Here is a 27,130-nt window from a genome sequence, read left to right on the forward strand (position 1 = left end):
TAGCAGGATTAGGCGATGACGAGTGTAGTAGCAGAACACGAGTACAAGTGCAACGAGTGCAGTAGCAAGATTAGGCAATGACAAGTGCAGTAGCAGAACTGGACGAGTATGAGTGCAGTAGCAGGATTAGGGGATGACAAGTGCAGTAGCAGGATTAGGCGATGACGAGTGCAGTAGCAGAACACGAGTACAAGTGTTGTAGCAGGATTACTCGATGACGAGTGCATTACCGGAAGAGGGGATTTGTGTTGGGAAATGTACTAGTGAGATGAAGTTTAGAAAATTTTGGTACCTCAAAATTGTGGAAATTTCAATGGATATTTTGCTTAAATTAAAATTTAGAAAATTTGATGGAAGTTTTGATATATGTGGTAAATATTCGTATCTAAAACTAGTTTTGAAGATATTTTGGAAAGTTTAAAATATCGATAAAGCTAAGTTACGAAAAAAAGTAACATAAAAAAAAAGTAATATAAAGTGATTATTCTAAAAAATAAAAAAAAGTAACATAAAAGGAATTAGAAATAAATAAAAAAAGTAAAAAAAAGTAGTTAAGGGTAAAAAAGTAAATTAATTCATGACATGTGGCAAGTGGAGAGCAGATTGTCCTTATTTGTAATATTTAACCTTATAAAGGGATTAGAAGTCAAAAGAAGTAGATAAGGATAAAAAGGTAAATTAACTCATGACATGTGGCAAGTGGATAGCACATTGTCCTTATTTGTAAGATTTAGTCCTTATATGTTTAATTCAATCTTTAGATGATTTATTTGTTAAGTCATCTTTTGTCAATAACTTATATGTAATTTGTTAATTAATTAAATACAAAGACTACTTAATTTCTCATTGGATAACATTAATCTTCTTCTTCTCCACCCAAATTTGAATTTATTACTTTTTTTTTTTGTCTTTTTGTTCTCTCCTCATGGTTAATTCGTTATTCAATTCACAAAACCATTAATGTTAACTTCATCAAAATCATTGCAATATTCTTTATGAACACTGAAAGTAAAAAATTAAAACATGAAGAAAAAAAATCAATCTTTTCTTCATTGCTCATAGTTGTTAGCTTACTAATCTTTTCATATAGATTGAAATAGTCGAACATTGATACTGAAAGAGAAAAAAATGGACGTAAATCAAATTATGATTTTATTAGGAAATTTTAATATATTTTAGTTTTGTTATTAGTATAAATTAAATGAGAGTTTTTCATTAAAAAAATTCTTTTTTAATTGGATATGTCATATAAGGATATTTCTGGAAAGAGAAATGGGTTAAATAAGTAAATTTAATAATTGAAATTAAAATGTAGGATGTAATGAGCAAGTAGAGTGAACAAAGTAAATGATAGGGTGGCAATAGCCGCACCCATAATGTAATTATACTAAGATTTATTTATTTAATTATTTTTTAACTCATTATAGATACAAGTCGAACGAACCTAAGCTCAAACTTTAAATTGATTGTAATTCTACGAAAACTTCTACGTTTTTCACTCTAGCGCTGAGAAAACTCTACGGCCGTCGGCGTCCGTGCCTGTGAAGATCAGCCCTGTCCGGCGGCACCCGGACGTCTTGGCTGGCCTCTGGCCTCACCGACGTGCTGCGGTCTGCTGCCGGACGGGATATTGATGCTATTGCTCAGGAGATTTCATGGGAGAGGGTTTTCCGCTTGAGGTCTCGGTATGATGGGTTTTGGCGGAGGTCTCTGGGCGTCGCCTCTGAATCACGGTGGGTATCGATGCTTCGTTGGGGTTCCAAGACCGCGTGGGACATTTGGTTTGTTGGTGCCTATGATCTGGTGTGCTGCATCATTGGTGGTTTCGTAGTGGCGCGGACTGGTTTTTCTTGGGTCGAGGCGACGTTGTACCATGGCGGCGTGGCGGTACTAGTCGAGGAGGCTGAGGCAGCATGGAGACGTGGTAGTACGGGTCACGGAGCTGTGGCGGCGAGGTCGTGCGGCGGTGCTATCTCCTAGTGTGAGAAAGAGATGACGTCTGGGATTGGGCCAGTCCAATAATGCTGGGCCTTGAGTTTGGGGCTCGTTTCTCTATGGGTTGCTCTTTGGGTTTTGGTTTTGGGCTGGGTTGTTGATGTTTTTAGCTAGTCTAAATCCATTAATTTCCCCTAGGCCCACATTATTTCTCATTTTTTTTCGGGATCCTATGTTAGTAGCTTTGTTTACTTTCAATAATTCCCTAAGTTTTTTTAGGGACCATAGCTTTGGTACTTTGCCTATAGAATGATCGGTGATTCTACACATCTAGGTGCTAAGTTCTTTGGTGTACCGCAATTGACCGGGAACTTTGTCTGCTATTATTTTTAGTTTAGAATTATGTTATTCTGCTAGGCTTCTGAAAAGGAGCGGAATTGTTTCAAGTGTAATGACACCTATCCTCCCTAGTGGGAACTATGTACTGTGTCATTCTGGCCTATATATGTTACTATGAATGAAATCATTATTTCAAAAAAAAAAAAAAACTCAAACTTTAAATGACGCGTTTACGAGCCAAACTTGAAAACAAGTAAACCCGACTAAATACGAGCACCTGATACTTGCCTTAGCTTCACTCGATTATACCGACAACATAAGATAGGAAAACATTTTCTTTTAGCCTTTGGACATTTGCAAGTGAACTGAAATCTTATGAACAGACTAAATTAGTAGATCGGCTTAATTAGTAGTTTCTTTCATGAGATATTTATAGTTTCTTCCCAAAGAGCCAAAAAGAAATTAACAACTCTATCTATCTTAAGTATAAAGACCAATAATTTCAACCCAACAGGCTAACATAGAGTTGCAACTTACGAGTCATACAAACTTTACAGGGTATAACCTTCTGGAGCAAGACCTAAGAACCTAACATCGGCATTGGTAGCTGTATGCCTCACTTTGAGAAAACGGACAGGTCGACTTCGATGGAGATTGGAGAAGTTTGACACGGTTGAATTTGAAGCATTTCGATCCAACTGGTTAGTTATTTACAAGAAGTTTACTTATTCAACAGATCTTTATACAACGGTGTACGTGCTCTTGGTCTGTTGTAACTGATTGACTGCGAACACATTCATGAGTTATCAAATTGTTTTGTTTTCCTCCCTTAAAAGAGTGAACGACTATAGTTTTCTTAGTCAGTTATGCAGAACCTACGTGAGCACCACTACATTTGCATAAATGACGATCGATTTAATTAGTTGAAGACTTGCTGTCTAAGTTAGCTAGGCCCTGGCCATTTTAGTACTTTCCTTACTTGGGACCTAGCGTTTCCTTGGGTGATGGTGGAGCGGAGTCAGTGAAATCGATGCGGATCGGATGTTTCAAAGATTGTGGTATTGTAATTCAGAACGATGTCTAGCTAAGATATGAGGTTTAAGCATTTTGAGTTTTGGTTCCATATATATAGATCCATAATACAAATTAAGCTAGATAACTAAGAGATTAACACTAACAAAATCAGGAGAAGATGTGAACCAGCTCATAGTCTTTATTTTCCCTCAATTGTTTATCATAGTCTTTGATGGCCAGCCATATACCGTATAAGACGGAATCCATGTATTGGAGTTTACGTTACTCCCAAAATTTCATGGTTTCTTCTTGTTGCTGTCGAATTGAAGTAGGGACATTCAGCACAGAAAATGGTGATCAACTTTCCCTCTCCATTTGCCCAAGTGTGGCAAATTAGGGAACATATATAGTATCCATTTTCAAGCTCCACCAAATGTAATGTTCCAAACCAACTGTAACCACCGTGATCACACGCTGCCGTGGTAAAAATGGGTCCGATTTTGATGACATTTTGGGTAACAAAGTCTCAATCGGAAGCAAAATCTTCTGGACCAGGGTTGGAGACTTGGAGCATGTTAGATGATACCAAAATATGAGACACTAGCTAAAGTCCCCTCTCAACTTGCAAAAGAAACTATCCTTGATAGAAGGATAATTCATAGGAGGTTGATTATGACAAGAACCCGAGGAGATCACATCTGAGCCCACCTGGTCTAGCTCTCAATGCAAACGAATAATTCGAACGTTTTATTTTTAGGACGTTTTCATTCAAGGTTTATCTTCACAAAGAGTTAATCTATGTTTAGTCAATCATCTAATTTTGACAAACTATACAGATGGATACTATAATTATTTTGAGCAATAGACATGGGTCACGTCATTGAAGAAAAAAGTATGTGATATTTCTTCAGAGAAAGCTTGATAAGCGAACGTTTCAGCAAGTGAAGTAGAAGAGCTTGCTACGATGCTAAAATATGAACCATATCACACCTTCGGGTCAGATTTTGGAGTTCGAGTATGAGCTCTGGACCGGATGAATTTGAAAGAGACATCAAAGATTATAACCTTTACTACTGGGAAGAAGTGAAAACTTGCTAGAGATATAACCACTCCATAAATGAATCAGTAACTATCAGATGACTAATCTCTGTTGGTGCCAGCAATAACATTTAAACTAGATATCTCAGTAAATAGAAACGGTAACAGATTGAGATCATGTTGCTTTACATTCTCGATTAGAACCTACCAAAGTTAACCTAAAGACTGCATCTTTTACTGTTTGAGTAATGGTTTTACTTGGAGAACAGAAATTAAATTATTTACCCACCCAAAAGTGACCCAAGAAAGTAAATCAAGGAGCCACTCCAGCATTGACATCCTCCTTATCACTCTCCTCCATCTTCTGACTCTTCTTCTTGTTCAAACAAAATAACTTGCGCAATTTCCCAATAACCTTGTTAGCAATACCAACCTTAGCTTTCTTGTCAACTCGAACCTTATTAACCGGCGTCGTTTTCTTCTTCACCTCCAACTGCTCCACTAAATCCCCCAAAAGAGTCCCATTCTTCTTGAAAGCCTGGACGAGTTGCGGGTACAACTCCTGCATTAACCCTACAAATTTTTTCGAAACTACTTTAGACTTAGAAGACGAGCACGGCTCAAACTCCACCCCATCTCTGTAGTACCCAACTCCCACGCGCCCGTTCACGTACGCGCCGCACGCTCTTGCAATTCGACTCCCCCTCTCGCGATAATGCTCCGCCGTGAACGCCTCGAAATTCTTGGGCGGGTTCCGGAGCGAAAACAGCGTCGTTTTGCACGTCAAGACAAACGCGTCCTCATTGTACGCCCGCGACCTCTTCTCCCCGGCCGACCCGCCCGGCGACCCGGTGCCCGGTTCGTTGAAATACGGCTTCTCGTTCAAAACGAGCGCCTGGATCGAGACCAGAACCTGGAGGACCGTGGACTGGGCCGGGTCCCACTTCTCCCTCTTCTTTCCGGTCCAGGTGTTCAGCAGGCTCAGGCAGACGAACCCGCTCGCGTAAAGATTCGGGTTGACCCGCAACCCGTATGAGCGGTAATGCACATTGGGCGGCCTGGTCGGGTAGTCCGACGGGAAGTTGATATCGAAGAAGAAGAGCGCGTCGTGGTAGGGAGTCCCGGCGGCGCCGACGATGACGGCTCTGAGAAGATCAATGCGCGTCTCGTACACGCGGACGTAGATAGAGTCGGGGAGATTGTTCTCCAGAATCCGCCACTCCTTCATGATCAACTTGTGGACGGATCCGCCGTACTTTTGCTTCTTGCCGTAGGCACTGTAGTAGTGGTCTGAGTGGTCCGAAACGACGTCGAATCGAGTGAAGGGAGTGGCGTCGGAGTTTTGGGTCATGGTGATTGGACTGGCGGCGGAAGGAGACAAATTGGATTGGGGTACCACTTGGGAATTAGGAGGATGGGGAATGTACGTGTTCGGTCCTTTTGATGCAGAAGGGGGCCTTTGGGTTTAGAGCTCCTTTGTTGACTCAACATTAATTGAAGTATTTATATACAGTAGGAATTGAGTACGGTCATGGATTAGGATAGGGTTTCCTTATTCTTGGCTCTTTGGGTTTTGTGGATTTTTTTTTTTTGGGCTGGCGGTATGGGCTCTCAGGCCTCCTTCTTGAACATACTTGGAACGAGAAAAGTTCGAAATTTCAGTTTTAACAAAAATTTGACGTCTTTAGATTTATGAAAATTTTGATAAAAAATTAGAATTTGGATATCGCTTAAATATTAGTAAGATCAAGTTACAGAAGTTTTGATAATTTTAGAGAAATTTAAACTCTTAAAATTAGCACAAGTTTAATAAGTTATTGTTTTAGGGAATCAGAAATTGAGAGAAACTCGCTGTGTATTCTCATTGATAATAGGGGCCTCTTTATATAGAGGATTACAATACATAGAGTCTGAATCATACAAGGAAAGATAATCTCTAGATTTTTCTAATTAAACCCTATTACCACTAGGTCAAGTAACCTAGAGTTTGGGCTAAACACAAATTAGGGTTTTACTTGAACACTCCCCCTTGTGTTGCCCAAACGTGGTGCTTCTCTCGTTGCCTCGTTAAAAACCTTGCCGAGTAACAAAAACCCAGTGGGACAAAAATAACCTCGGCCGAAGGAGAAAAATTAAGAACACAACACACCATTCACGTTTCGAGGTGAACATGTAGACATCTCCCCCTGATGTCTGCGCCTCCCCTTAATGACTACGATCATGAGAGTTTAGATAATTTCCGCAAGCCAATTCTTACCACATGTTTCTCGAACGTGGATTTGGGTAATGACTTAGTAAACAAGTCTACCACATTATCCTCAGATCGAACCTGGTTCACTTTGATCTTGAGGAGCTTCTGTTGTTGCTGATTGTAGAAGAATTTGGGCGATATATGCTTGGTGTTGTCGCCTTTGATGTAGCCTTGCTTCATTTGTTCAATGCAAGCAGCATTATCCTCATAAATGCTCGTTGGCTCATCTGTGGTAGACTTCAGACCACAATTGCTTCGAACATGCGTAACTATGGATCGAAGCCATATACATTCACGAACTGCTTCGTGAAGAGCAATAATCTCTGCATGATTCGAAGAGGTAGCGACTAAGGTATGCTTTGTAGACCTCAAAGATATCGCGGTCTTTCCCATGGTGAATACATAGCCAGTTTGGGAGCGACCTTTGTGTGGGTCAGAGAGGTACCCAGCATCAGCAAAACCTTCCAAAACACTTATATCGTTTTGGGATGGGGAGAGGGAACGTAATCCACCATGTGTGGTGTCCCTGACACTTGATGGATCCGAATCCATCTTCTCTCTGTAGGGATAGAACAAGCCCATATCAATCGTACCACTTAGGTATCGAAAGATATCTTTAACACCAGTCCAATGGCGTCGTGTTGGCGCAGAGCTATATCTAGCTAGCAAGTTAACAGCGAATGAGATATCTGGTCTTGTGCATTGTGCTAAGTACAATAATGCGCCTATTACACTTAGGTAGGGCACTTCTGCCTCTAGCACTTCTTCATCGTCATCTTTTGGACGAAATGGATCATTCTTTGGATCAAGACTACGGATGATCATTGGGGTGTTTGAAGGCTTAATCTTGTCAGTATTGAAACGCCTAAGCATCTTTTGGGTATAAGATGATTGATGAATCAGGACACCCTCTCTACGGTGCTCAAGTTCTAAACCGAGGCAAAACCGTGTTTTCCCAAGATCTTTCATCTCAAACTCGGATTTCAAGTGTTCAGCGGTTTCCCTTAACTCTTTATGGGTACCAATTATGTTCATGTCATCGACATAAACCGCTACTATTGCAAATCCGGAACTTGTCCTTTTTATGAACACACATGGGCATAGTTCATTGTTGACATAACACTTTCCAATCAAGTAGTCACTTACGGTTATACCACATCCGCCCGGATTGTTTCAATCCATATAGTGAGCGTTTCAATCTAATTGCAAACGCGCTCCGTGGTTTAGAGCCACTTGATTTGGGTAACTGAATTCCATCTGGAATCTTCATATATATCTCTGTATCTAGATCTCCATATAGATACGCAGTAACCACATCCATAAGCTGCATGTTCAGTTTTTTGGAAACTACCAAACTGACAAGGTAGCGGAACGTTATGACGTCCATTACGGGAGAATAGGTCTCCTCGTAGTCGATTCCAGGGCGTTGTGAGAAGCCTTGCGCCACAAGGCGAGCTTTGTACCTTACAATCTCGTTTCTCTCATTACGCTTTCTAACGAATACCCATTTGTGACCAACTGGTTTGGTGTTGGGCGGTATTGGTACAACTTTGCCAAATACCTTTCTTTTCGCTAGAGAATCAAGTTCTGTCTGGATCACATCTTTCCATTTTGGCCAATCAGCTCTACGTTGGCATTCATCAACGGAGCGTGGTTCGATGTCATCGATCTCAATAATCTCACGCGCCACTGAATACGCGAATACATCATCAATGATGATGGAGTTTCTTTCCCACGTCTCATGTACACTAGTGTAATTTACAGAGATCTCTACGTTCTCAGGGATAGGTTCTGACATTGAGGCGTCCCCCAATGATGTCTCTTGGACATAACCATAATCCGGAACATTCTCATGGGACGGATTTTGAGTATCGATGATCAAAGGATTTGTTTGTGCCTCATTCGCTCTCTTTCTAGGGCGAGTATCCTTCGAACCAATCGGTCTACCGCGCTTCCTTACGGGACCTGCGGCCATATACGCCACATCATTGCCATGCTGGGCAATGGCGCCATCTCCTGGTGTCACAGGAGTGGCGTTATGTCCAGTATTTGGGACATCGATCCTTGCAGGCACGTTTGCAGCAGGTATGTGTGATCTCGTCACTTTGGCAACATCAGAAAACGCATCAGGCAGGGTGTCTGCTACGTTCTGGAGCTCGATTATTCTTCGCACTTCAAGTTCGGACTGTGCGGTACGGGGATCAAGATGAGACATAGTGGGGACAGACCACGACAATTCCTGTCATTCCTGTTGAACATCTGTGTTCTTATCTCCCCCTAACGACGGGAAAACTGTCTCATCAAAGTGACAATCAGCAAATCTAGCGGTAAAGAGATCGCCTGTCAAGGGTTCAAGATAGCGGACGATGGTTGGGGATTCATATCCAACGTAAATGCTCATTCGTCGTTGTGGACCCATCTTAGTATGCTGTGGCAGCGTAATAGGCACATAAATGACACACCCAAAAATGCGTAAGTGCGAGATATCAGGCTCGTACCCAGTCACTAGCTGTAACGCATAGTAAGATTGGGTTGCAGTGGGTCGTAGACGAATTAGCGTCGCTGCATGCAATATTGCATATCCCCAAGCAGAAACAGGGAGATTTGTGCCCATAACCAATGTCAGTGCTATCAGCTGTAGTCGTTTGATAGCGGCTTCTGCGAGACCATTTTGGGTATGAACATGGGGAACTGGATTCTCTACATCAATCTCCAGTGACATGCAATAGTCATCGAACGTTTTCGATGTAAACTCCCCAGCATTATCAAGTCGAATTGACTTAATTGGATGGTCAGGGTAGTGAGCCCGTAGACGGATAATCTGGGCACGGAGTTTAGCATAAGCAGCATTTCGAGTGGACAATAGCGCGACATGTGACCAGCGTGTCGACGCATCAACCAATACCATAAAGTATTTAAAAGGTCTGCATGATGGTTGAATTGGTCCACAGATATCCCCTTGGATTCTCTGTAAGAACGGAATGAGTATTTTAGGATCCTTTGCGTAGGACGGTCTCGATCCTAATTTCCCGAAGGACCAGGCTTTGCAAAATGAGTGAGGGGCCGTAGAAGCAACCAATAAGGATTTTGGTTGGGCCTGAGCGTCTGTAGCGTTATTAGAAGCAAAGTGTGTGACTACATCTCCCATCATGGCGTTGGAGCCATGGGAATTGGTAATTATGGCGTCATGGCCATTGGGAGGAACAACCATGGCGTCATGCTCATGGTTGGCGCCATTGGTGGTGCCATCACATAGGACTTGGGCGGCCCTATGGCACCCCAAGACGGCTGTAGCGCCAGATGCTGCAATTGTTGCGGTCTTGCTAAGTCCAGGAATCAATTTTCGATTCTTGCTTTTTCTCACTCTGAAGAATGGATGTCCGTGTGAAGTTTTTATACGGAGGATCATATCACGACCAGGATGTCCTAGTCGGTCATGCCAAAGCCAATATGTGTCAGAATCCAAGAGATCTTCTCTTATCACATTGTTGGATTTTCTTATCACATTGTTGGATTCTCTTATCACATTGTTGGATTCAATTGGTCAAATTGTAGTGACATAAAGTCCACTAGATTGACATATAAGCTTCTCTAAGATGCGCTTTCGTCCTCAATCATTAGAGGTAATGCAAATGAACTCTTTTCCGTTCTCATTATGCGTTTCCGCATGGAATCCGTTGACTCTTATATCTTTGAAGCTCAATAAGGTTCTATTTGCCTTAGGAGCGTAGAGAGCTTCAATGACTTTAATCAAGGTGCCATTTGGCAATAGGAATTGGGTCATTCCATGTCCTTGAACTAAACCTGATGGCCTAGCCATCGTAGTCATAGAGGAATATGTAGGCAACATCTCTAAGAATAATTGCCTATGTCGTAGAATGGTGTGCGTAGTCGCACTATCCGCAAGACATTGTAGTTCATCCATTCCTAAAAGAAAAGCTCATAATTAAAAAAAGGAGTCATAAAGAAAAGAACTCAACTATTATTAATAAGCCAAACAGAATTACATCATCGTTTCTTTGACCAAGGAAAATCTAATCCAATAAACTAGCTAATGCAAAACAATGGTAGTCGTCTAACTCCTTTCGGTAATTCCAATGCAAATGTGACCAGGTTAGTAGAGAGATGTCGGTGGAGCAAAGCTCACTTAAGTACCACTTATCTCAAAACCTTCCTAGACATCACATTTACATTGAGTACGCCTACTTTGAAGAAAGATTAATACCATTGGCATCTACTACAAAAATAATATGGCAATTGCCTACAGCTCTTGGAAAATAAAAAGACTTAATCAAAATCGCCAGTTTCTGGGTCTTGATCGTTGTAGTCTTCCACCCTTAGATCCAGATCGCCATCTTGATCTTCTTGTTCCATGTAGTTTGCCTCCCTTACTTCACGATACGTCTTGTATGCATTTGCAACATTCTGGGGTGCTTTACATGCTTTGGCCCAATGTTCAGTTGATCCATATCGAAAACAAACATCATTATGGTCAGGCTCCCTTGATCGAGGTGCCGTTGGGGCGCGATTTGGACGACCATTTCTCTTGGTGGCGTTACCACCATGGTCGGAGGCTCCTCCTCTCTCCCTCTTCACACGTTGACCTCCACGGTTCCGTGCACGCCTCTCTAAGCGATTTCCTTCCTCTTTAGGGCGAGAATATGGACCAGAACGTCCAGAATTGTCCCTACTCTTAGGGTTTCGCTCCTTGCATCCTCCCTTGGGGGCGCGACTATAGTTAGACTCCGGAATAGACTTAGTTCCCACGGGTCTAGCATTATAGTTCTTCACAAGAATATTGTCGTGCTTTTCAGCTACGTTCATGGCGCCAATGAGCTCATGAAACCTTGTGATACGTCCTGCATTCACATCAATCCGATAATTCTTTGAAATCATTAGGGCAGAGACAGGGAAGGTAGAGAGAGTCTTCTCGATTAACATCGTATCAGTTATGGCTTGGCCACAAAACTCCATCAGAGACTTGATACGAAGAGCTTCCTAGTTATAATCAAGCACATACTTGAAATCACAAAAGCGGAGGCTATGCCATCGCACTTCTAAATCAGGAAGCAGGGAGTCACGAACGTTGCCAAATCGCTGCTCAAGTTCTACCCATAGCTTTCTTGGGTCCTCCTCATTGAGGTATTCACTTTGGAGCGCGTCATTCATGTGTCTTGTCATGAGAATGTTGGCTTTAGCTTGATTTGCTTCAAAAGTAGTAGCTTGCTCAACGGAGAGCACGTTCTGACTAGGCTCTTGGATGGCTCCCAGAAGTCCATCAGCCTTAAGATGTTGGCGCACATCTCGGACTCACCTATGGTATCCAGGGCCAGTTTTCTCCAGTGGAACAAAGTTCAACTTGTTCAGGTTACTCATCCTAAAAAAAAACAACACAAGATTAGGGTTAGTTTCTGAGCGAAAAAAGCTACCACGAAAAACTATTAAATTTCTGAGCGTAGTCGCTTCCAAGAAATTAGGGATTTTCTGAGCGTAGTCGCTTCCAAGAAAATCCGATTCCAAGAGGGGTTTTGGATTAGATCGAAACAACGATGTATGTGGTCGATCGTTTTTTTTCTCAACAAACTCTAAGTTTGGAGGACTCTACAAGCTCCAAGCTTGGAGTGAGCACGAACCCCCACAGTTCGGCTTTTGGTCTCCCCTATGAAGAACAAAGGGGGGGGGTAGAAGAAGGGATGTTGGAAGTCTCCGAGAAAAAGAAGAAGAAATTGAAAAACTTCAAAAACGGGAACTTTTAGAAAAGTTTACCTTGAAAAGATGCCGGAAATCTTGACCGGAAAAGGATGTTGAAGATGACCGGAAAAAGGTGCCGGGGTCGCCGGAAAATAGGCCGGAAACTAATGGTGGCCGGAGGTAGGCCGGGGTGTGCAGGGGTTGTGCGGAGGATGTGCAGGGCCTGTCGGCAGTTGCTGAGCAGGGGCTCGGCAGGTGTCGGCAGGTGTGTACGGGGCTGTCGGTAGCTGTCGGCAGGTGTGCGCGGGGCTGTTGGCAGGAGCAGGCACACGTCTCGGCAGGGGCAGGCACAAGGGTGTGCAGGGCTAGGTAAATGCACGCGGGGCTTCTCGGCAGATGTCGGCAGCGACTCGGCAGATGCGCAGAGGGCAGGCTCAAGGTAGGCACAGGGCAGGGGCCGGTCAGATTTTTCCTACGGTCGGTTCAGGGGTTTTCCGTCCGGTTCCGGTGGTTCCGCCGCCGGTTCTGGGCTCCTTGGGTCTAGGGCTTCGATATGTAGGGCGGTGGTTGCAGGATTTCGAAGGTTACAAAATTAGGGTTTTCAGGGTTATGGCTTCGTGCTGATAACGTGTTTTAGGGAATCAGAAATTGAGAGAAACTCGTTTTGTATTCTCATTGATAATAGGGGCCTCTTTATATAGAAGATTACAATACATAGAGTCTAAATCATATAAGGAAAGATAATCTCTAGATTCTTCTAATTAAACCCTATTACCACTAGGTCAAGTAACCTAGAGTTTGGGCTAAACACAAATTAGGGTTTTACTTGAACAATTATCTTAATTTGATGTTGTTTTCATCTAATAGAATTTTTATATCGATAATATGAATTTTGTTATTGATAATGTGTTTGGTTATTATATTGTAATTTGAATTATAAAGTATGAAAGACAAAGCATCTCACACCTACTTTCATCCAACTTTCCAACTTGAGAAGATCATTACATTCGGCCTCTCTTCATCATCATCTTTTCTTTCTTAATTCTTTTGTTGCCTCTTTTGAAGGTTGTTTTTTTATTTTTATTTTTATTCAATATGAACTTTATTCAAATAAAATGAATGAGTACATCAAATATGGGGTAAAGCTGTTCCCCCAAACGGAACCCCCACACAAACTCTACTGGTTTCTATCAATTAAACCATGCAGCCATAGACCAGGCAATGCTTCTAAACGCTGTTTGGTTGGGCTAATTATTAACAGTATTTCTAATTATTGCACAATCAAACAGAGAAATTTATATACATTTTCAATAGATTTTGCATATTTGAAAGGGCAGAAGTAGAAACTTGAAGAAAGGGAAGCTGTGAAGGAGGTAAGTCATCTCCAATAGAGTACTTATTTCAAAATAAAATTGAAATTTAACTAATTTCAGGCTAAGTTTGATCTCCAACAAACTAGCTAAATAGAAGCTAAATTTAACTTTAGCTAAAAAACTAGCTATATTTAGCTAAAGAGGAGAGAGAATTTAACTAAAAGTTAAATTTAATTAACTTGAGATTTAGGTATTCTGCTGGAGCATGAATCAATATATAGTAACTAGTTATATTTTAATTTTAGGTTATGAAAATAGCTATCACTGTTGGAGATACTCGCTTACGAAGCAAATATCCATTTCTTGCTGCTTGTCAATCAAATTAATGAAGGAACGGTTATAAATTCAAAATTCATATAGCCATTTTATAATCCGTAGCATCATATCATCACCTAAAACTTTTCTCTCAAAACAAGAGCCTCAATCGTCCGACAAGATTGTATGCCCGGTCCGACGGCACGCCCTCGCGGTGGCGTCGTCAGACGGGCTAGAATGGACCTTGTGTCCGGCGTTCATAGGTCCAGGTGGAGTGTTGACTGCAGAATGATGGCTTTGCTGTTCGGGGCGATAGGTGGACTTGCCGGTGATGGACAACGACGGGCTGATGACTGGAAGGCAGGGCCAACATCGCCTTGCCCTAGGGAGGAGCACGAAAGGATTGGTGGATGCTTTGAGGTGGTGTCGCATGTTCGGAGATCGCCTACTGGTGATGGCCGGACGTTGGCATCATTGAGAACCACTAGGTTCAGATTGGATCTGTTAGACCCGATTTGGTTTAGGCAATATGGCTTTGATCTGAGGGGCAGCGAGGTTAGATGGGTCGACGACAGTCGCGGTGGTGTTGCAGCCGGTGGTGGGACGACATGGGCAGTGCCGGCCGAATGCAGGGGTTCTGATTTCTGCACCCAATTGCTTGGACTTGGGCCTGTTGGAGTTTGGGTCTGGGTTTTGTCCCTTGGTCCATTTATCTTTTATGTTTTGTCTTATTATTACTTACTTTTAGTTAAACGTGGCTCTGTGCCGGCAATAAGTCCCTACCAGTTTTGGTTAGGGCGACGTGGGCTTTGTCCCGGTATGCACACTCAGTGTGCCTTGTCTGGCCTAGCAAGGCGGCGAGCTATTTGCTTGATCAAATGGACACAACCTCATAGTGGCATGATGAAATTGAGTGTCGTCAGATTTATTTCCGTGCGGCAACATAGTGGGAAAGTTGTGCTATTTGTAATGATGCTTCTTCGTGATAGAGTTATCTTTCTGGTATGTCACCTCTATGTCAAAGCAAATTGAGTAGCCATTTGTGCACTCTTTGCTAATTGGTGCTTGTGCTTTACGTCCCCCCCCCCCTTGTATTCTGCAATTTCATTAATCAAGGCTTGAGGACAGCCGCACCAGCCCCTCATTTCAAAAAAAAAAAATCATCACCTAACAATCTATAATCATAACCACTGTAAGTCTTCTATTCTTCTTGTTCAATCCCAAAACCCTTTTCAATTTGTTTAAGACTTTCTTGCCGATCCAATTGTTAGGTTTCTTGGCTACTTCAGCCTTCGGGGGCGTCACGTACTCGACAACATTCTCCAAAGAAGCTCTATTTGTTTTTTAAAAGCCGCAACGAGTTGCGGGTACAAGGCATCAGTAGAGGTGTACGTGTACACCTCTACTGATGCCTTGAATTTCCTCGAAACTCTGTAAGTCAAAACCGGAAACGATGAGTTAGTATAGTATCCAACTAAAACGCGCCCATTAGCGTAAGCGCTACAAGCTCCTAGCATCACCCTTGCTCTTTGACGAAAGTGATTGGGGATGAAAGGCTCTCAAAATTCTTGGGCGGTAGTGTTCGGAGACAAAATAGCATCATTTTGCAAGATAACACAAAAACTTTTTTGTTGTATGCTTGGGAGTCCTTCTCCCAAGCAGGAGGCAGTTTTGACTGGCTGATGAAACTAGGGCTTCTCGATAAGAAGAAGCCCTTGAATCGACACTAAAAGTTGGAGAATCGTCCACTGACATGGAACCCACTGCTTCCTGCTACCTAACAACGTATTCAGCAGAGTCGAACAAATGAGTCCGCTCGGTGTCGTGCATGGTTGGATACGTAGCTTGTATGACCGAAAATGGACCTTTGGCAGTCGGGTCGGGTAATCGTGAGGGAACTTGATGTCAAAGAAATTAACAGAGTCCGTCGTCGTAGGGTGTGCCGGCTGCTCCGACTATGATGGCCCTCATGAGGTCGATGCCAGTCTCATATGCACGAGCGTAAATGTTGTCAGGGAGTCCGTCGTTAAGAATTCTCCACTCCCTCATGATGTGTTTGTATACCTTACGTCCTTACTGTTGCATCCATATATGAACCAATCCCCGCGATCGTTTTCCTTCTTTTTCACATCACTGTAGTGGTGATCTGAGTAGTCAGAAACGACATCGAATTGCAAGAAATCTTGGATCTCTTGTTTGTCACAGTTTTGGGACACCTGGTGATTGTAGAGAGGGCCATCTCTAGCTCTCTTCAAAGATCTTGTGATCGGACTGTGTTGTGAACAGAGAAGAGAAGGATAATTTTTATATTTAGTCATAATTTTAGTTTGGCCGTTCATGATATTGAATCCCCATCCATATTGAATACGTATCCATGTTAGGTTTTTTATTGGATTAATTTATGTTTAGTCCCTGTACTATGACCCTTTTTTCGTTTCAGTCCCTGACATTCTCAATTAATCTGAAAAGTCCCTAACGTCAAAATTTTCGTCTGATTGGTCCCTCCAGCGTCAAATTAGGAGTTGACATTAGGTGAAATGTCCAATATACCCCTATGTTATTTCTTTTTCCTTTTTAATTTCTTTTTCTCCTTTTTTTTTCTTTTTCCTTTTTAATTTCTTTTTTTCTTTTTTCTTTTTAATTTCTTTTTTGCTTTTTCTTCTTTTTTTTTGTTACTTTTTAATTTTTTTTCCTTTTTTTCTTTTTTAATTTCTTTTTTGCTTTTTCTTCTTTTTTTCTTGTTCCTTTTTAATTACTTTTTTTTCCTTTTTTTTTCTTTTCGTTTTGCCTACTTTCTCATTCCTCAACCCACCAATCCCATTCCGATCAAACTCCACAACCCATCTGTTTCTCTCCCCAAGTTGAAACCAAACCCAGCAAAGACCTAGCTTGGCGGTGTAGAGATGGACATCGAGCAAAAGCAAGAGGCTAGGAGCTGATCGATCACTTCTTCACCTTCTCTGAAGCCATCTCCCTCTGTTGGGATCTGCCCTCGCCTCCATCGTCGCCGACGCCATCTCCCAAACACAAGCAAATCCCAATCAGCTCGGAAATTCGCCGCTAAACCACTCCTCTCTTGTTTTCACAGCCTATTTCTCTCTCCCCCACTCAAATATCACTTTCTCTCTCCACATCAAGCCTCAATTTGGAAACTTTTCACTGAAAACTACCATTTTTTCAGACCCTGAGGTTTTTGGGTCTTGCTCAAAATGGTGATTTGGATTTTGGGTCTGGTTGAAATGATGGTTTTTGATGGCCAAGTTGATCAAAACCAGAAGTGAAGAAGAAGAATAGTGATGGAAAAGAAAAATGGCCGCTGGCGTGGAGAACAATAATTGGGGTTTCGGGTCGATCTGGATTGGTTCGCCGACGTGGCGCTACCGATGCAACAGGATACGATGATCATTAAAAAGGAAAAAGGAAAAAAGAAAAAAACAAAAAAGAAAAGAAAAAGGAAAAAAGAAATTGAAAAGGAAAAAAGAAAAAATAAAAATAAAAAAAGGAAAAGGAAAAAAGAAAAAAAAAGGGGCCGCCGGCGTGGAGAACAAGAATTGGGGTTTCGGGTCAATCTGGATTGGTTCGCCGACGTGGCGCTACCGATGCAGCAGGATACGATGGTCATTAAAAAGGAAAAAGAAAAAAGAAAAAAGAAAAAAAAGAAATTAAAAAGAAAAAATGAAAAATAAAAAAGCAAAAAAGAAATTAAAAAGGAAAAAGAAAAAAGAAAAAAAGGAAAAAAAGAAATTAAAAGGGAAAAAAGTAAATTAAAAAGGAAAAAGAAAAAAAAAGGAGAAAAAGAAATAACAGAGGGGTATATTGGACATTTCACCTAAGGCCAACTCCTAATTTAACGCGGGAGGGACCAATCAGACGGAAATTTTGACGTTAGGGACTTTTCAGATTAATTGAGAATGTCAGGGACTGAAACGAAAAAAAGGTCATAGTACAGGGACTAAACATAATTTAATCCTTTTTTATTTCTTTGTAATTTCTAGATGGGCAATGATATAGGGCCTCATTGAGGCCTAAGATTTGTGGCCTCATATCCTAGGTGTCATGTCATGTAAGTAAATACAAATTTTATTTTCAATTCCACGTAATATATTTTGCCACATCATACTATTGCAACACCAACTTTATCCTTTTATACTTCCTTTCAGATTTCAAGGGGTGAATCAATTACAATAATGAATTTAATTAGGTGACGAAAAAAAGATAAGCTATTAATTATGTATTAATTTAAGAGATATGTCTACAAATTCTTTGACCAATATTTTTCTTAATTTAATTAAATTCTTTCCTATAATTTTTCTTTCCAAATAGCATTAATATATTGAATTAGGTGTCAAGAAATAGGCATTAACTTTTCTTTCCAAACATTGATTAATTTCATCCAAAAAAATAGCATTAATAAATTTATTTTGAAAAATATGTATGTCTAAATTAAGAGGTAAGAAAAAATTTCATGTTAGTAGCAGCCATTAATTATCATCTACAATCTAAATATATGGGAAAAAAACAAACAAAAAATAATAAACTCAATGTAACGTTTAAACCCTAGCTACATAAAGAGGAAAAAAAATGAACAAAAGAATATATATAATCGTATGAATATGTATTTTTCACATTATATTTTCAAAATTTACAAGAACCCAACAAAGGTTGAATTCATATACATGTGTTATGCAAAGCTATTATGATCGAATTTATGTGTCCATTGACTGAATTACATGAAATTTTTCTATTCTTAATTGGAGAAAAAAATTGTTATTTAAATCTAAGCATGAGTGTAATGAAAAAAAAAACTAAAATAATTTTTTTTTAGAAAGCCAAAATAACTTAGAGTCATTAGATTTTGGAAGGATAAGATGATATTTTTCTTAAGAGTTACATTGCATGATTTGACAAATAGGTGATGTGTGTAGGTGACATGGCATGACACCTAAGATTGAGGCCACAAATCTTAGGCCTCATTGAGGCCACAAATCATTTTCCTTTCTAGATTGGACCTATTAGCTCAGTCATGTAGCCCAACACCATGACATAAGTCATTCTCTCGTAAGTGAGAGTTTGTGAGTTCGATTCACGCAAGATTAATTGTTAAAATTCTCCGTTGTTGATATAATAAATAATAAAAAAATTCGGCCATGTAAAAATTGTTTGGTAACTAAAAAGTTCAGTCTAGGTGTCTAAAATAATTCCTCCAATTTTGACTAATAACAAGCAAATGTTAAAAAACAACTGAGCTGACACAAAAGGGCATCAATTAATCAGTTTGAATTTAAATTTCTTGTTCAAAATAACAATGCCTAACTTTTAAGAATAATTCATGATTATTGTACGATTGGAGGAAATTTTGACTAATAACAAGCAAATGTTAAAAAACAACTGAGGTGACACAAAAGGGCATCAATCAGTTTGAATCTAAATTTTCTGTTCAAAATAACAATACCTAACTTTTAAGATTAATTCCTGATTATTGTACGATTGGAGGAAAGAGTAAAGAAAAGTTGGTAGTTGACGCAGAAAAGAGTCAGAAAAGAGTCGACATGTATGTGATATACTCTGATTGACTTGTAGGACAAACACACTAAGATCTTCATCGTATTAGCCTCCTCTGACATGGTTTATGGACATCTCCGATCCTCTTTGTGACCTACCAAGAAATGATAAAATGTTACATGTTTTGTTATCCGATTACAATATATTTAATTCACTCTAAAATCTCGTATATATCAAAAACAATTTTTCAAATTTTATACCACTCGGCTTCAAACAAATTTTTAAATTATATTTATGATGACATATCATGATATCATGCAAACTTTTGTCAATAGATCATTCATTTCATAGCGCAGAATATAAAAGCATGACTTGCAATGCATTGTCACACTGTTCACATTAGTCACACTGTTTGTGAGAATGTGATAAAGCCATTAGCCACCAACTATGTGAGTATGATCAATATCTTCTAATTAGCACAAGGAGCAAACATGCCTAGCCTTGATTATATATCTCAACCTCTGAAACTTAAATCCAGTAATACTTCGTACCATAAACCCGCAGGTCAACTTATAAATCTTTCTAAACCACTGAATTTAGCAAATTGTACGTGTAAACTATTTATTTAACCCGCAGCATCAATGCATCATCGTCACCTAAAGAAGAATTAGCTAGCATCCTCATTCAGCTTTAGCCTTTAGCCACTAGTCCAGCATTGAATTGATCCAGCCCTTAGGAGGTCGACGCGCGTCTCGGACACGCGCACATAGATGGAGTCCGGGAGGTTCTGTTCTAGGATTTTCCACTCGCGCATGATCTTGTTGTAGACCTTACTGCGTCTATCGATGGAACAGTCTTTGACCTTCTTCTTGTATTGTACGTTGTCTGAGATGTCGAAAACGCATTCGAATCGCTTAAACTCGTTAGGTCTCTTTCTCGACATCTTTCAGGATTATGAGAGATGTTGATTTAATCACTCGCACACTCAATAATCGAATTAACAAACATAAGCAAAGTAGAACTAGTAAATATGTAAGAGTTTTAAACTTAATCAAACTTAATCCTTAATTATCCTAATTCATCGGGTTGCCGGCCGCTTATTGATGCAATACGTCTTTAGAATGATCAATTGATCATCTTCTGGAATGGCCAAGCTGCATTATATTGTTCATTACCCAAATTCTATTCGAACAAATTAAAATCAGTTTTTCTTTAGTAAAGAAATATTAGAAATTCCATTCCTGACTTCATGAGGACTAGTATACATGTGACATACATGTGATGTGATACTATAATGCAATAAAAGAAAACTACTACGTAATACAACGCACTAAGGAATTAATATTGAAGATTTGAAGGGCTGGAATATATATTATCGTTCATGTAAGTAAGACCCTAAACATATCCAAGAGGCGAACTGTTAAAATCAAGCTCTCATTCTAATCTGATCACAGCACGTAGACGGTAGACATTGGCTAAGCCCTAAACATGAAGTAACAAATCAGTGCTACTAATGCACAACAAAGAAGAAGACAATAAGGACGACAAAGCATGCCTGCAGACTCCCGCCGCGTCGTAACGTTCTCCAAATTCAAGTGCTCGACCAAATTTGAGGCCTTATTCCATCTAAAAACCACAACGAGTTTCGGGTACAACTGTTCCATCGAATCAATAAATGTCGTCGAAACAGGGTGAATTGAAATTGCAGAGTCCTTAACTTTAGTGTCATCCTTAGTTATATTGTCATTGTCATCTATGTAGTACCCGACTCCCACACGACTGTTAGTGTAAGCGTTACAAGCTCTCAGTATCCGGTTTGCTCTCTGTCGAAAATGGTCGGTGAAAAGCTCAAAATTCTTGGGCGGTTTTTGGAGCAAATACAACGTCGTCTTGCACGTTTTGATAAACGCGTCCTCATTGTAACGACGGGAGTTCTCCTCCTGAAAGATACGGAGACGAACGGGTTCATTATAGAAGGGTTTTTCGTTCAGAACAAGTCCTTGTATAGACACCAGCACTTGGAGGATAGTCGACTGATTTGGATCCCACATCTCTTTCTTTTTCCCGGACCACGTATTGAGCAAGCTCAGACAGACCTTGCCGCTTTCATACAGATTCGGGTTGAGCCTCAATCCGTGGGAATGGTAATGGACCTGTGGCGGTTGGTACGGGTAGTTGGACGGGAACTTGATGTCGAAGAAGAACAATCCGTCGTGGTAGGGCGTGCCGGCTGCTCCAACAATGACGGCTCTCAGTAGGTCGATTCGAGTGTTGTACACTCGCACATAGGTCGAGTCCGGGAGGTGCTTTCTTAGAATTTTCCACTCACGCATGATCTTCTTGTACACTGTGCTTCCACAGTAGGTGAAACTGATTCCGTTCCCGTCAGTGTTGCTGTAGTGGTGGTCTGAATGGTCCGAGACGACGTCGAATCTGTGGAAGCTCTCCACTAAGGGCGCCATCGTTGTTTCAGATTATGGTTATATGGACTGTGCTTTTTTTTTTTTCTTATACCTAGTGTGAGAACAGTAAGACACTTATATATAGACTCGAAGAATGTTGACTTTAGTGTGACTTGTCAAACTAGGATTAGTTCTATAGTTATAATAGGAGAGATTTCCTACTCCGAGTTAGAATAGGAATCCTTGTACTCCAAGATTATATATTTTGTAATCCCTATATATAGGGCTCCTATTATCAATGAATATACACAACTATTCTCCTAATTCTCTCTACAATCTCTCTGCATTCCAATTTCCTTAAACAATTTAACCAAGTGATTGTGATTAATTGAATGACTTGCATGTTGATTAAGTTATAAGAGTTTGTGATGAGTTCAGAGTTCCACTTTTTTGACAATATTGAGATTCATATGTGATCTAATATTGATGATCGAGTACGTGATAATTGTTTCCTTATCTTCATAGGCGGGTAAGAGATAAATCTAATGATAATATAGAGGATCAGTCATAGTCATAGTTAAACAGGGTCTCTAATATGGGTAGAACTCTGTTGGTGTCACCTCTATATAAATGATGTGACACAAGTCTTCATCGTATTGCTCCATAGACAGACTCTTGGAGTTTAGACTTTAGAGCTTCACATAAGATCTCATTTTCACTATCCTAATTTGTCACGCCCCGAATTTTGAATAATAAATTCAAATCCGAAACATGAATTAAACCACTTAATTAAATAAACGTTCTGAATTTTTTTCTCAATATAATCTCACCACAAGGTACACAAACTCCAAATCTCGAAACCTCGAGTTCATTATTACAATTCACTCTCACAAGCAATATTGTAAAGCTCTAAATGAGCATAACACACCTCACAACTTACAATTGCTGTAAAACTCTAACAATTGCTCTAACCGCACGATCACCGTCCTGGTTCTCCCGTCCTGTAGGATTACCCGCTACACAATTTGAATAGTGTACCGAGAGTTGCAACAACACAAAACCCGGTAAGCTTTTGACAGCTAGTATGAGTAAACAAGAAAGAACTGTTGATTTATTAAATTACAAGACCACCACAAACCCACGTTACTTTCTCACTCTCATATATATATATAGACACTTATGAGTTACTCTCAATTTAGCTCATAAGATCACTCACTCTCATATATATATATAGACACTTATGAGTTACTCTCAATTTAGCTCATAAGATCCCTCACTCTCATATATATATATAGACACTTATGAGTTACTCTCAAATTCGCTCATAAGATTTCCCAACATTTGGTAGACAGACTCATATATATATATAGACCCTTATGAGTTACTCTCAATTTCCCTCATAAGGTTACCATATATATATTGACACTTATGAGTTACTCTCAATTTCACTCATAAGGTCACTCCACATTTGGCAGACAGACTAGAGCTCTAACTGAACGTAACCACTCGTCCGGCCACAGACGTGATTACGATTTAATACTATTAATAACCACCAGCCCGGTACGAGAGCGTGATTCACTAATAGATGCCATGGTCACCTCGTGACCTAGTGATTTCCACAGATCACAACAATTTATTGTTCCTCAACAATAAAACTCAACACCTCTCACAATATATTGTTTCTCAACAATAAACTCAATATCTCTCACAATATATTGTTTCTCAACAATAACTCAACACAACTCCAACAATACATATTATTTCACGTAATAATATATATACAGACATTCACACAGGAATGTCTAGTAACACCAACAATAGTTCATATGATTGCAACAAAATAAAGCAATTAATTGTATTGGGTTCGTAATATGAACCACGTGAGGTTTACTCACCTCGATAATCCCGCTGCGTCTTAAATTCAGCTCAAAATACGATCCACAATCGTCCACCAACTCAAACCGTCAATCACCTAGTCAGATACGATCTTAACTTAGCAATCATTCATAACCCACACATATACGGAAATCCAACGGTCGGATTCTAATTTAATGATGATCCAACGGTCAGATCGAATTTATACGATGATCCAACGGTCGGATCTGAATTTAATGATGATCCAACGGTCGGATCCTCACGGATCGCCTTTAGGATCATCCTCCAAAATTATCACGAAGACTCAGATCTTCTTGAATCACTCTAACAAACATCTCCATAAAATTATATGAAAATCCGACGGTCAGATTCTCACGAATCGCCTTCCGAATCACTATTTCTCAATTATACGAAGATCCAACGGTCGGATCTTCGCCCGTGACCTCACAAAGTCACCGGGACAGTCATACGATCAACATATCCAAAATTGAAGCAAAACCGATGGTCAGATCTTCACAGATCGTAAACCGAAGATAAACGTAAAAACGTTAAATAGTAACGTCAAAACGAAAATCCACTATTTATCAACTTTTTCTAACATGACCATGTTATATATCAAAACGCTCGTATGGATGCATAGATCATCGCCTAGATAATGAAAACTCGAAATATGGTCTGATGCGCCGCCACAAGCGGTGGTCAGTGGGCGGTCAACGCGGCGGTCAACGCCGGTCAACCACCTCAGATGGCAAAGTGACCAACTACAAACTGGTTCAAAATGAAAGGGTGGTCGACTTTCATACCTGGAGCTAAGCCTGGTTCGGCCTAGATCGTCCTAGATCAAGCGTTGAAGTTGGATTAATCTCGTGCGTCTGATCAGATTCCAGATTGAATCAGGGACGTCGAAATCTTCAACTCGTGATCTTTCACTCCACACTCCAAATCGTCAAGCAAGGCCTATATGGGGATGATCAGGGGGAGGAGGAGATCACGAAAATGGGAACGATCGGCCCATGCAACGCCGGAAAAATGGAATTCCGGTCGGGTCGGATTCCTCTTGGCTGGCTTCTTCGATCCGGGTCTGGGAGCAGCGACGGGGCGAGGCGACACCGGAGGGAGGCTCGTCGTGGGCCGGCGATCCCAGGGAGGCCCGGGTCCGGGGACGGAGGAGGCTGGAGGGGGGTGAAAAAGCCGGGTCGGGTCGAGCTCGACCCGCCGGGTCTGAGGGGAAAACAGAGAAAACGCGGGGACTGTTCCGCAATTTCAACATGTTTTCGTCCTTAATGAAAAATCAACATTTTTTTTTTGATATTTATAGAAAATTCCCAATTTTCAAATATTCATAACTTATTCATACGAACTCCGAATAATGCGTTCCACATGTCCACGAACTCGTATCGACGAGCTCTACAACTTTCATGAAGGAAGTTTTCCCAAATTTTGAACGTATAAAAAGTCAACTTTGTTGACCCCCTAAAAACGTTCGTTTTCGAAAATAAAATCGTTCGAACTAATTCCACAACTTCTCCAAGCTTCGTACTCGCTCCTACTATCGTGAAATCATTTCTAAAAATCCACGGAATTTAATTTGGATTTTCCGGGGTATTACATAATTCATGGCTGCTCCAGATATGTAATCAATAACTCCAATAAGTATATGTTCTATAACTATTACAAACACATGATTAGAATTGTATCGTTTAGAACCCGTCGTAAAAGAGGCCAAAAGCGTCGTAAAAGGTTATTTGCGACGGAGAAAGAAACGTCGTTAAAAAACGCGTCGCAAATAATCGAGCATTTTTTGCGACATGTTACTCGCGTCGCTAATAATTATTTGCGACAGAATTGCGATGGTTGACTTTGCGTCGGTAAAAATTCCGTCGAATTTACTTTTTTTTTTTTGCGACACCTTTTTGCTACGCCATATAAATGTCGTTAAAAATCTAATTTTTTTGCGACGACTTTTTGTGACGAATGTTTTCATGTCGCAATTAGTTTTGGCGATACTTATTACCGACAAATGTAAATGTCGTAAATAGTCTTTGCGACACTGGTTATTATAATTTTCCCATCGCAAGAAGTCTGTGTCTAATTTTTTACAAATGATTTATAATAAATTCGTTTTGAGAATTTTAATTGATTTTTTATAACCAAAATAAACTTTAAGATTCATCGCAGTTGAAATGATACAAAAGAGTAATATATATAATAATTGTATAACAAATGCCTTGAGTCATACAAACTAAAATGTCGCTGCGAATACAGTAGTAGTCAAAATATTAAACAAAATGATGTAGTTTAGAGTAGCATGCTAATTGTAAAATTTATTAACATCTTGTACTTCCAGCATGCATCAACACCTAGATATTTCTCCAACCTGGAAAAAAGAGAAGAAAACCCATTGATCAATATACTCAGCCAAATAATAAAATTATTTTTGTTATAATGATGAATTCGTTTAACCATAGAAAAACAGAGCAGACCAAACAAAAGCATGGAAAAACAGAGCAGACAAAAAAAAAAGCATGGAAAAACAGAGAATTTCGTACATGAAATAGAAAAGATACTTACGATTTTCTCCCAAGAGAATGCTACACCTTCCTTGTTAGTCTTGCAAATATTCCAAGTACAATACATATCCTAGACATGTAATTATATTAGTATATGCAAAGTAAAATACACAAACAATTACAATGTGTAGCATGAAAATAAAATGCAGCAAAATGTAGAAACAACAAGCATATGGAACAACTAAACTACTGATTTTTTTTTTCCAAGAATTGCTCTGTGGTTCAATTTTAATGTTATTGTCAATGGACTTTAGATCCCATATCAGTTTATTATAAGCAAGCAATGGTCAAGTTCCTGATCACCTTTTCCTAAACTAAACTACTGACTTATTTGGAAGTGTTATATGGTAGTACTCAAGCTTTGCTTGATTAAGAATAAGGAAGCATCTAAGCCAAACAAGACAAAGAACAATTTGAAAGAAATGGAAAAAAGAAAAAGAAAAAGAGATCAGATAAAGAAGGTCTATGTTATGTTTATATACATGTATATTTTTTAACCACCAAAGCAGAGCAGCATATCAAATTAAAAAAACAACAAACAATGTTGTCATATCATTAGAAAAAAAAAAAAAAAAAAGAACTACAGGCACCTCTTCAATATTAAGAATACCTATCCAAGACCATTCCCAGGAATAATTAGCGATGATTTTTTTTTGAGAAACCCAAAAGGGGACGTCAATCCATTGAATGTAAATGTAGGTAACATTACAAAATGACTCACCGGATTCCCGGCTACGACAGAATTGAGCCATGAATAGAAACCCTAAAGTAAAACCCTAGAGATTCTAACATAATGTTACCTTAGAGTGAAGCTCTAAGTAACCAGTGACCAGTAACCTGACGCTACTAGAGAATGCCCCGAACACAGTCAAAGGCATACTCCAA

General features: G+C 40.0%; 2 protein-coding genes and 1 long non-coding RNA gene across 3 annotated transcripts; all 3 read right to left on the reverse strand.

The window, feature by feature from the left end:
• Nucleotides 1–4,438: 4,438 nt before the first annotated feature.
• Nucleotides 4,439–5,839, reverse strand: LOC133710540 (putative ubiquitin-conjugating enzyme E2 38). Its single transcript, XM_062136639.1, has one exon. It carries the CDS (start codon nucleotides 5,675–5,677, stop codon nucleotides 4,640–4,642), a length of 1,038 nt encoding a protein of 345 aa, XP_061992623.1. The 5' UTR covers nucleotides 5,678–5,839; the 3' UTR covers nucleotides 4,439–4,639.
• A 15,034-nt stretch (nucleotides 5,840–20,873) lies between these two features.
• On the reverse strand, nucleotides 20,874–21,860 carry LOC133711246 (probable ubiquitin-conjugating enzyme E2 25). Its single transcript, XM_062137400.1, has one exon. The coding sequence runs from the start codon at nucleotides 21,858–21,860 to the stop codon at nucleotides 20,874–20,876; it is 987 nt and encodes a 328-aa protein (XP_061993384.1).
• A 690-nt stretch (nucleotides 21,861–22,550) lies between these two features.
• Nucleotides 22,551–25,212, reverse strand: LOC133708073 (uncharacterized). The gene is made up of 3 exons (XR_009845552.1): nucleotides 24,479–25,212; nucleotides 23,696–23,772; nucleotides 22,551–22,816 (listed from the first exon to the last, which is right to left on the reverse strand). It is a non-coding gene; the product is annotated as an uncharacterized LOC133708073 (long non-coding RNA).
• Between the last annotated feature and the right edge of the window lie 1,918 nt (nucleotides 25,213–27,130).

The sequence above is a fragment of the Rosa rugosa genome, chromosome 5 (genome assembly GCF_958449725.1).
Source record: "Rosa rugosa chromosome 5, drRosRugo1.1, whole genome shotgun sequence".
NCBI lineage: Eukaryota > Viridiplantae > Streptophyta > Magnoliopsida > Rosales > Rosaceae > Rosa > Rosa rugosa.

What these genes read in the sequence shown, in the direction of transcription:
- LOC133711246 (XM_062137400.1), bottom strand. Translation starts at nt 21,860, where the DNA reads ATGGCGCCCTTAGTGGAGAGCTTCCACAGATTCGACGTCGTCTCGGAC.
- LOC133710540 (XM_062136639.1), bottom strand. Translation starts at nt 5,677, where the DNA reads ATGACCCAAAACTCCGACGCCACTCCCTTCACTCGATTCGACGTCGTT.